A 12,077-nucleotide genomic window follows, 5' to 3' on the forward strand; every position below is an offset into this window, starting at 1 on the left:
TGTGTGTGTGTGTGTGTGTGTGTGTGTGTGTGTGTGTGTGTGTGTGTATAGAAACCAGAGGTTCTCTATGTTTTTGTGAGACAGGGTCCCTTACTAAACAGGGAGCTCACTTGGTTCAGGTAGACTGCTGCTTGGCCAGGAAGCCAAAGGAGCCTCCTGTCTCCACCTTCCCACACTGGGATGACGAGCAGACAGCACGACAGCTGGCTTTTTATAAGGTGCTAGAGATCCACATTCTGGTCCTCATGCTTGTTCTACAAGTCATTTATCAACTGAGCCATCTCCTCAGCCCATTGTTATACCTTTCCCTGAGATACTGGGGTAAAATTAATTTGTTCCAAAACCGTGCTACCAATACTCCTTGGTATAAATATTCCAAATACTTGAGTGAAGCTTATTACTGTAGCATCCTTGCTGTTCTCCTTCACTGCCCACACCAACTTCAAACTCACAACCCTCCTGCCTCACGTATGTTGGCATGCAAGACTATTCCTGGTTAATAAAGATTTTTAAAGTCAAACTGCTCAGATTCTACTTGATTACTTTGAGACAGGGCTACGTAGCCCAGGCAAGCCCATAAACTCACCATGTAGCCCAGGCTGACTTCACACTCATGAGTCTACCTGCCTCAGCCTCCCAAGTACTATGCTGGTCTGTCATCTGACCCAGACTTAAACATAAGCTGTGTATCTTAGATAAGCTACTATTTAACTCATCTCTCCTTATCAGAACAAACCAATAACAGTTAACATTTAGCATAGGTACATAGAAAATCAACTACTAGAAGTCAGCAAATGTAATTTATCAACAGGAATATGTTAATTTCCAAAGCTCGTGCCAATGTAAACAGAAAAAAATTAAAATGAAGGATTGGAAAAACTCAAGTTCATGTCATAAATATTATAAATTTACTTATAGTCTATATAAATGTAATCTTAAGAGGCTCACAAATAAAGTTGGTTGGATGTATTTTATACTTACTGAAAACTCATTTGTATAGAATTTAAATTAACTACACAGACCATTAGTCTCACTGCCTCTTAAATTTAATAAATACTGTTCGCAGCTTAAAAAAAAAATCTTTACTACATTCTTACCTATAAAATCCTAAAAGAAATTCTCGGATAATGTCAAGTTACTATTTAGGGAAGCTGAAGCAACAGCTCAGAGGACAAGAGCCATCCTACCAGCCTAAGGACCTGAATTCAAATTCCTAGCACCCACACAGAAAGCCAGCAACGGCTGGAACTTCCATTAGGCAGGGACAGAGGATTCCTCTAAATTTGAGGTCTACACAAGTTACAGACCAGCCAGAACTATATAGTAAAGTCCTTCCTCAACAAAAGAACAGAACTTTCTAACTGGTATATTTAAACTAGCTATTTATTTAAGAAATTGTATAACAGGGGATATGGAGACTGAGTGGCCATCTCCTATAGCCAATAGGACTTCCAGTGGAGGGAGAAGGACATCAACCCACCCACAAAACCTTTAATCCAAAATCTGTCCTGCCTACAAAACACACAGGGATGAAGATGGAGATTGAAGGAACACAATGACTGGCCCAACTTGAGACCCATTCCATCTAAAAGATCTAGCCCCTGACACTATTAATGACACGCGGCTATGCTTGCAGACAAGAGCCTATCATAACTGTCTCCTGAGAGCCTTCACCTAGCAACAGATGGAAAAAGACCCACAGTCAAACATCAGGTGGAGCTTGTGAGTCTTATGAAAGACTCGAGGGGATAGAATTGAGTCAACGGGAGGGGTCAAGGAAACCAACATGGGGCCAGGGGGGTTCACAGAGACTGAACCACCAACCAAAGAGCATGCAGGGGCTGGATCTAGGCCACCTATACATTTGTAGCAGATGTGCAGCTTGGTCTTCATGTGGATACCCTAACAACTGAAGTGGGGGGCTGTCTCTGACTGCTACTGGCATTGGATCTCCAGGAAGTAACAGGAAGTTCAATTAACAAAAAAGGTGGTAACATCACACACAACAGTAAAAGACTGAAGACTTCCCTTCCAAGATTTCTTCTCTCACCACTTTTACTCTACAGTGTACTGGGGGAAAAAAGGAACGTGTTATTTAAAACAATGCAGAGGGCTGGAGAGATGGCTCAGTGTTTAAGAGCACTGGCTGCTCTTCCAAAGGTCCTGAGTTCAATTCCCAGCAACCACATGGTGGCTCACAATCATCTGTCATGGGATCTGATAACCTCTTCTGGTATGTCTGAAGACAGCTACAGTGTACTGGTAAACATAAAAAATAAAGAAATAATTCTTTAAAAAAAAACAATGCAGAAAAAAGAAAAAGAAAGAGACAGATAAGTAACATGATCATATATGCAGAAAGATTAGGAGGAAACAACCAAAGAAAACTAGTAGGTATAGAATATTTAAGATGAATACCATGTAAGGTGAATACACACAAACGAATTGTATCTACGTGTAAGCAGTGGCAGCTTACATAGCTTAAAGTATTTGAAAAAGGGATGAAAAATTGGATGGATAAGATAAAACTGGGACAAAGAAACCACCATTTTGTTACATGACAGCCAGTCTCAAAAGGCCAATCAATGTCTCCTTAAACACAGAGTGAGTAGGGAGCTGGAAGTGCATCCTAAAGGAGTAGAAGGAGGGAGCATCTATCAGAGTACACTATGAGATTCTTCAAGAATGAAAGTATCATTAAAACAACAAAAAACAAACCCTCAACACTAACCAATCATGTAACCAAAAAACCTAGAAGCTCAATTTTAGGATGTGTTTAGCAGGAGGTCCTTTTAAATAAAATTTTATATACAACTCTAAAACACAACAAAATATACCACTGGGTAAAAAATAACAAGTCTAAAATTTTCTCTCCCTTTCTCACCCAACCCTAGTGTTCTGATTCATACAGAAAAATAGTTGATCTTAACATCTGCATGGTCAAAAGTAATGTCTCTTTAACTAGACCGATGAAACAAGAAACAAGTCCAGCATTTTACTTAGCATTGCTAGTGTGGGTTAAGTATATATACTTATACTTATGTCCTATACTTAAATAAAAACATCAGCAACTCTAAAGGAAACTCTGTAGCTAGTCCATGAATTCATTTACTTGCAACTACTAAAAAGGGATGTCGTCCCCAAATACACGATGCTGTTAAGACTCCTCACAAAAAATGCATGAGGCCAAGTGTGGTGGTGCACATGCTAATTGCAGCATGTGAGAGGCAGAGGCAGGTGGATTTCTGTGAGTCTCGGGTTAGCTATCACTACACAGTAAAATCCTGTTAAAAGGAGGGGAAGGGAGCACTTGACTTAATTGCTTTTGTCCTAAAGAACTTGAAGGTGTAAGGAATGTGTGTACTGTGTTACAGAAAAGCACAGAATACCTTAGAAAAATCCCTTATGTACCCTAAGTATTTCCAAAGAGATTATATTCTAGTTTTCCTAGTTAGCCAATAGAAATCTCAGAAAACTGAGATTGGAGAGATATCTACCCAAGAGCACCTTCAACCATAAGGATAAGAATTCAGATGTCAGCACTCACATCAGACAGCTCACAAACACCTAGAAACACACTATCTCCAAGGTATCTGACACTGTCTTCTGGCCTCTGTGGGCACCAAAAAAAAAAAAAAAAAAACACATTTGTACACATACATACACACACATAAATTAAACAAAAAACTTTTTAAAAGTTCCAGCAAACAAAACTCTACCACACCTTTTCTTAGTAACATCATATCTGAAAGCTTACCTCCTGTATACCAAGGCAGAGATAATAGATGCTGTCAGGTGCATAATTCTCTCCATTTGGTCGCCGGATCTCATTGACAAAATGGGCTAATCCATAGTTGAGCTCAGCTGTGGTATGAGAGAGTAGATCTTCTTTTAACTTTACTGATTTAGCTAAAAAGAAATAAAAATAATTAGTAACTTATGGCTCTACACTTATGCTGCACAGTTCATAACTGCCTTTGATTCCAGCTTTAACTATGGTGTCCTCTTTTGGCTTCCACTGGCACACAGACTCTCTCTCGCTCTCTCTCACGCTCTGTCTCTCAGTCTCACACACACACAGAGAGAGAGGGAGAGAGAGGGCGGGAGAAAGGGGAAGAGAGAGAGAGGGAAGGAGGGAGGGAGGGGGAAGAGAGAGAAAGGGAGGGAGAGGGAGGAAGGGAAGTGAAGAGAGAGAGGGAGGGAGGGAGGGAGAGGAAGGGGGGAGAGAATACATTCATAAACATGCACACACAGATATAAATTAAAACTGAATCATGAGGTTGGAGAGACGACTCAAACGTTAAGTCAAGACTACTCTTCCATAGGACCCAGGTTGATTCTCAGCACCCACAAGGCAGCTCACAACTTTCTGTAACTTCAGTTCCAGGAAATCCAACATCCTCTTCTGGGCTTGGTAGACCCCAGGCATGTAGTCAAAACACTCATGCATATTATGTAATGTGGGGAAAAAATTAAGAAATTAAAAGAAAAATATTTAAGGTACTTAAGTACAGAAACAGATTTTTAAACAGAACTTAGGATAACAAAATCAAAACACTTACAGGACTTCAGCTCATCTAATACCAGAAGATCTTCATCGAGTTGCCTAGTTTTGACCCAATGTTTCCATGCATTTACACCGTATGTATACTTGAAAGGAAAGCTGCATTCTGAATTGTCAGAACTATCATCATGAGACTGGTATCCTGATACAGCCTTTCTCTTGGTTCCCTGGTAATAAAATAACACTGTAAATCCTTTCTTTGAGACTACATTATTTCATGACATCTATGCAAGTAATCTTTAAACAAAAGCAACTTAAAAGTCATCTTTAAACAAAAGCAACTTTTAAAAAATTGTGTTAAAATTGGCTGGTACTCTGAGAGCTAATGATAGTCATCTATACTGTTCCTTGAAATCTAACTCTATGAATATGTTTGTATCACAAATCACTTTTATATAATAAAATATATAAAATTTTAATAAAAATTAGAAGTATAAAATAAAGAATACAAAGTATAAAATAAAAATGGGATTCTAAATGTCACTTTGAGACTGAAGAACTTTCTAATAACTTCAACATTTAAGAAACTTACTCTTAGCAGTGGTGGCACACAACCTTAATCCTACCTCAGGAGGCAGAGGTAGGTAGATATCTGAGTTTAACAGACCAGCCTGGTATTCAGAACAAGTTCCAGGACAGCCAGGACTACACGGAGAAACCTTGTCTTAAAATAACAAAATAACAAAGAGGAAAAAAGAAATGTCCTCCTGTTTTCCTGTTAGTGCTGCAGGCCAAGCCCAGCACCATTCACGGTAGGCAGTCACACTGCCACTCAGTCACAACCCCAGTCCCTTCTTTTAATGTTTGGTGGTAAGGCTGTCTGTCTGTTTTGGAAAAGGGTATCATGATTTAGCCCAGGTAGTCTCCAACTCACTCTGCTCTAACATTTATCACCTTCATCATACTGCAGACACTCCTTTATTTTCCGTTTTCTTTCCTGAGACAAATGAAAGCCATTTTCTTAGTGTCTTTTGATCTTGTCTTATGTGAAACAGAAAGTTATTGATAGAATACTAAACAAATTTAGATTCTGTATGTCTGAATGATCAAACTGTCTAGTACATACCTGGATTTTTCTTCTTCTTTTGTTGTTATTTTAGAGGGGGTGTGTGTGTCTCATGTAAAACAGTATAACGTTTATTTCAGGCTGGCCTTGAACCACTGATCCTCTAACCTCTCTTGCTAGAATTAACAGGCATGTTATCATCACATCCAGGGGCTCCTATACTGTAGGCAAGCATTCTACCAACTGAACTACATCCCTAGTCCCCAAAATGTCTTTCTCTTTGTGTTGGAATGCTTAAGAATAAACTATACCTCTCTTCATTAATTAACCTCATCAAAACAGATAAAAAATTTAATCTACTGAAAATCATTGATTCCTTCCGCCCTTCTCCTTTCCTTTGAGACAAATGCAGTGGTTACAGATACATGCCACCATGCTCACTCAGAGAACAGTCTCTGTTATTGTCAGAGTTGAATTTCCTTTTTAAATCAACTATTTTCTATTTTGACCTTGTATTAAAATTAATTTTAACATCTATCTTCCCATATTGTCAGGTACAAGAAATCACCAAAGCATCTTTCTCTGCCATGCTACAGAGATATTAAATGAATAAAAGACATAAAAGCACTAACAAAGTCTGTACCTTTTTTTTAGATCGTGGTCTGGGCTGCTCCTCATACTCTTCTCCAAAAACAGGTGGTAATAAAAACTCATTTTCCATATCAAGCTCCTCCGCAGCTGACAAATCAGAAAATATTTTATTTCAAATATAACAAATCAAGCGTATGTTACATAAGCATGAAGGATCATTCAGACATGAGGATAGGTTTCAGCTAGTCTAGGCACAAGGAGACTCATATTCATACTACTAAAAACCACCATGTATAACAAGTATAAACACAGAAATATAGAACTGTATGATAACAGAAAAAGGTCAGAACTGTATGATAACAGAAAAGTGGTCAGTGGTGGTGCATGCCTTTAATCCCAGCACTTGGGAGGAAGAAGCAGGTGGATTTCTGAGTTCGAGGCCAGCCTGGTCTACAGAGTGAGTTCCAGGACAGCCAGGGCTACACAGAGAAACCCTGTCTCAAAAAACCAAAAAAAAAAAAGAAAGAAAGAAAGAAAAGAAAGAAAAAGGAAACAACTAAAAATTTAGTTAGAAGATCTAAAGTGCCAATCTAGTTTAATCTATTAAGCTTTTTTCATTGAATGCTTGAAATTTCATTCAATAGGAATTCATAAATTAGGGGAAAATGAGAAAAGGAACACATTCCTCTCTGTCTGCTTGTGGCCTGGGACTACAGGGTCTGCAGCTGACAATCCTCCTACCTTAGTAGCAGAACTACAGATATGTACTAACACAGGAGACTTTGAAACACTTGTCTTTTTTTATTAAGTCAGATTGACCTCACAAGGTGATAGTAGCTGCCAGTAACAACTCCAACTCAGCCTCCGTCTTCAAGTGCTGGGACTGCAGGAGCATGCAAAGATATCCAGATGGAACACTTCTACACTTAATCTGCACTAAACAGCAAGAAGCAGTTGAGACTATGTCTTTTTTTTTTAAATATTTATTTATTTTATTTATATGAGTACACTGTAACTGTCTTCATGCACACCAGAAGAGGGCATCAGATCCTATTACAGATGGCTGTGAGCCACCATGTGGTTGCTGGGAAATGAACTCTGGAAGAACAGTCAGGATTCTTAACTATCTTAGCCATCTCTCCTGCCCCAGTCATATGTCTTTAAAAAAAAAAAAAAAGTAAATATACTCTTTTCCTTTAAATGTGAATTTAACTTTCAAGAACATTAAGAAAAATGCCCACCAAACTAGACATCTGACACACACCTATGATCCCAGCATGAGAGGCTGAGAGGAATGCTTGGAGTTGGGGGCCAGCATGGACTATATAGAGCAAAACCCTATCATGATCCCTACCTCTACCCCAATACTATCAATGCCTCTTGAAAAAATACAAGTATTGTATTCTTCTCTGGTTTCTAAAGTTCCTGTAATTAATTCAGTTTTATTTGGGAAAATAAAAAACAAAGAAAGAAGAATGCAGCTACGTGGAAAAGCACATCCCCAGCATCCTCCACTGCAAAGGACACATGGAAAAAAGAAATAATTATGAGGACAAGAGGTAATGATACAAACACTGTTGATCAATTACCTTAAATATAATATGTAACTTGACTTAATTAAGATAAAGTAATATTTAAGTACCTCTGGGGAAATCTATTTCAATGTCCAAATCTGGTTCATATGGTACATCGGGCATGTTGGATTGTGTATCTGGGTCAGAGTTCTTTGTAAGATCTGAGCCAATTATGTCTGTCTCAATAATTACACCTGTAACCAAGCAGTAGTATCATTAGAGATCAAATTTTAAAAAACTCAACAGTATCTGTACTTAATCTCCAAAAGGAAAAAGTATATACCAATATTAATATGTAAGCTACTATAAAATTTATAACTATAATTGGAAACTCTCAATCCTATACATTCTGGCTATCCCTTTTCAAAAGTTAATATAACAATAAAACAATTCCTATGTTAGAATATTTGTGTGTGCGCGAAAGAGAAAGAGAGAAACACACATACATATTATTTGCCAGTGTGACGTAAGTACTTCCACTTAGACAAGAATGCATGTGGCAACTGGAGGCTGATGTCCTGTGGTTTTCTTTGTTGACTGGATCCACTTTCCCTCCTTCCTCTACCCTGTCCATTCACACTAGGGTTACGCCTGATCTCTGAAGTAGGTTCTGAGGATCCCAATTCAGGTTCTCATGCCTGTGTGGCAGGCACTTCACTGAGGTGGCCATTTCCCCAAGTCAATATTCATAAAATCAATTCTTTATCAGAAATAAACTTGTGGAGGTAAATAACTACAATTTTCAAACAGTATTTCTGAATTTTGACCAAGTTTCCACATATTATATGCTTGTTAATAACTACTGTATTTGTTTGCTTAACCTTTTTGCTGTACAGTTACTAATGCATTCTATCCAATGTATACTTCAGAGTGACAATAGGTCTCCAGACAGAAAAATAAGACAAATATATTCAATTAGGAAACAAAGGTGTTCACAAAACAACTTAACTTTTCTATGAAGGATTCATGACGTGGTTTCTCATTCTTCCTCCCATGGGGCATTGTTTTGTTATGTACTAGACATAACTAGAACTCACCCTCCAAAACCTGAGCACAAGAACCAAGTGGATGTCTATATTTTATTTTTAATTAAAAACAAACACCAAGCTGGGTGGTGGGGCACATGCCTCTAATCCCAGTACTTGAGAAGTAGAGACAAAAGGATCTCTGTAAATTTGAGGCCAGCCTAGTCTACAGCACTAGTTCCAGGATAACCAAAGCTACACACAGAAACACTATCTCAAAAACAAACAAACAAACAAACGAAAATAACAACAAAAAAAACACAAAAACACCATACCACTAATTAAAATCCACTTCATTTTACAACCTCTGAGAATACTGCAAAGCAACTACAATTGTCTTCTAGTATAAAGGCAAACAGGCAGTTCAGGACTAAAAATGGATTCTAAATATTACCAGAAGGCTGGGGGTAGGAATAAATGTTCACAAGGACAGAGTCGCCCAACAAAACGCTCATATTAAATCACGACACCACTATGTAGCAACTGTGTCCTAACAGAAAGTAGGATAAATTCTGGTTTGGATAAACTATTCTTTATACTAATCAAATATAATTTAAAGTATTACTGGAAATATTTATCACAAAACAAATATCAAATCTTATTACTATTAAAAAAAAAATCAAAAAAACCAGGGAGTGAGTAAATTAGGAGCAATATCTGCTCTTGCAAAGGACCCAAGTTCAGTCTCCAGCCCTTACAGGTTGGCTCACAATCATCTGTAACTCCACTTCCAACAGATATAAGGATATCTTCTGAGCTCCACAAGTACCAGGCATACACATGTGCAACTCTCCAACACATAAATAAATATTTAAAAAGACTTTTGATTTTTGGAGAACACAAGTAGATGTGATGGTAGGTAAAAGTAATCTTATCTACTTCAGAAGATGAGGCTGGAAGACCTCTTGAGGCCAAGAGTTTATCATTGCCCAGGATACATACTAAGTCTCCATCTCAAAATAAAACCAATTATTCCACTAGAGATCAAGGTTAACATTAGATCAAGGTGGAGTGTATATTTCTCTTTATAAAAAAAATTTTTTGTTGCTTTATGTGTACAGGAGTTGTATATGTATGTATATCCATGCAGTACTTGCACATCTTATGCCTGTGAAGGCCAGAAGAGGGCATTGGAACCTCCGGAACTGGAATTAAAGGAATATATAAACATGTAGGTGCTGGGAGCCAAACCTAGGTCTTCTGCAAGAGCAACTAGTACTCTTAACCGCTGAGCCAAAATGTGTTATTTCTTAATATATAATATTTCTGCTATAATGCTTTCTCCTAATGTCTTATTAAGTATTGCTACAGGATATGCCTTTAAGTATTGTAATAATGACAATACATATAACCCATCCCCCAAACCTCTTATTGACAAACTGAGTAGTGTAGCTCACTATTGATGTTGGATGCCTCTGTTTTCCCCTCCTCTTCAGTCATCATATCTGTCATTGTAAGCAATTCTGTATCAAGAGAATCTGAAGAAACTTTGCTTTTGAGATCCTCAACTGTGGCAGGAATCTTCTCATTGCTGTCCAATGGAGCAGGCAGAAACACAGGAATGGGCACCTAACCAAAGCATTTACTGTTAGGTATACTAAACAATACAAGCTATTTTCCCAAATGAAATGTATGACCTACTATTATATAAATACATTATTGAAAAAAGCCTTTAGCAAGACTAAATATCAAAACTAAGAAGTCTACCATGACAAGAAAATCCCAGAACACAAATACTTTAAAAATAAAATTGGGAAAAATAAGTCAAGCTCAAACACAAATCTAAACATTACAGGTGATTTGTGATTAAGTGAATATTTTAAGAACCTCTATTCTGTGTTTCAATTCTAAACTTTATGGCTTGAAAAAAGTTCCTTCCAAAAATAAACTCAAATATAAAATACAGTATTGACACAGCAGATATCACCCATCTGCTCAGCTTAAAAAGCATCAACATGATAACAGGAAGCTGACAAAGTCTAACCATGGAAAAGCAGGACAGATGGCTTCTACTGGGTACAAATGTCAACAGCACCTCATAGGCTCGTGTATTTGAACATTTATTTGGTCCCCAGCTGCTGGTGCTGTTCTGAAAGGCTGTGGAACCATTAGAAGGTAGAACCTCTTTTGAAGTTCATAACCATGAACCAAAATGAAAATCCTCCTCCCATTAAACCAACTTTGTCACAGCAACTGTAATCAGTACAGCTCTGCCAGCATCACCAGACTAGTAACTACAAACAAGTTTCCCAAACAGCCTGCAGAAGCTTAGACTGAAAGAGTAAAAGCGCACGCACAGGAACAGGAACTGTGGTAGGAACAGGAATATTCTGGCTGTACATGTGCATAGGTACAGGGACATACACAGGTACAGGAATAGGCACTGGGACATACTCTGTCTTCCAATTCTCATCTGAAAAACAAGACAGGAAAGAACAACATGTGGTTTTAAGAAAACACGTCATAAAGGCTGGCCTTAACCTCATGGCAATCCTCCTGCCTCAGTCTTCTACATCCTCAGATTACATGTATAAGCCAACATAATAGCCTTTTTTGGTTTTTAAACTTGTTTTGTGGCCAAGCTGGCCTTAAATTAATAGATGCCCCTGCTTCTGCTTTCCTAGGAGAGCAATTAAAAGCATACAACCACCAAGCATGACTTTATTTTTCACATGGCTTTTTGTTTCTTTGGTTAACTGATTTCAAAAAACAATATTAATTGTATTAATATTAACAAAATTAACTGGCAACTTATAAAAACAAAGGAAAATAACTTTGTACTCATTTAAAAGAAATGTCTACTTTCTATAAGATTTAACAAACTTCAAAAGCTTTCTGCAACACCTATTCTAACTTAGAACAAACACTACTTAACACTTCTTTAAAAAATGAAAATGTATCCTTTAAAAATACACTTCTATATCCAGCACACTGTCCTGACAATTCCCTTCAGTCTATTTACTTAAACTATTAAAATGCAGCAAACATTAAGCTGCATAATAGTCCATTCCTGTAATCCCAGCACTCAAAAGGATTAAATTCAAGGAAAACTTGAGCTATACAGCAAGACAAAATCCCAAAAGAAAAAAATCAAAAGGAAATGAAAAGCAGAAATAGTTAATGCTGCAAACGTGAAATAAGAACCTAAATTATTCAGTATCTTTCTGAACAGAAGGAAACAAAACTATCATTGTTATAGACCACAAAGAAACCATTTTCTCAACAGGAAACATGCAACTGTAGCTATCACTGAGGGGGTTGGGGGGGGGGTTATAGGATTTGTGTGGTTTTAAACAAGTTATACTGTAGACCTTTGA

At 37.6% G+C, this 12,077-nt stretch overlaps 1 protein-coding gene across 1 annotated transcript in view; it reads right to left on the reverse strand.

Annotated features, from left to right (window-relative positions):
- Positions 1-12,077, reverse strand: part of Zmym2 (zinc finger MYM-type containing 2) — a 69,956-nt gene that overhangs the window by 7,288 nt on the left and 50,591 nt on the right. Inside the window, exons 16-21 of the mRNA XM_028787391.1 lie at positions 11,058-11,230; positions 10,158-10,329; positions 7,804-7,929; positions 6,214-6,308; positions 4,563-4,731; positions 3,758-3,909 (exon numbers count right to left, since the gene is read on the reverse strand). Of these exons, the coding sequence (XP_028643224.1) occupies positions 3,758-3,909; positions 4,563-4,731; positions 6,214-6,308; positions 7,804-7,929; positions 10,158-10,329; positions 11,058-11,230 (887 nt within the window). The remainder of the gene's footprint in view (positions 1-3,757; positions 3,910-4,562; positions 4,732-6,213; positions 6,309-7,803; positions 7,930-10,157; positions 10,330-11,057; positions 11,231-12,077) is intronic.

Source organism: Grammomys surdaster, unplaced genomic scaffold (assembly GCF_004785775.1).
Source record: "Grammomys surdaster isolate TR1022 unplaced genomic scaffold, NIH_TR_1.0 125630, whole genome shotgun sequence".
NCBI lineage: Eukaryota > Metazoa > Chordata > Mammalia > Rodentia > Muridae > Grammomys > Grammomys surdaster.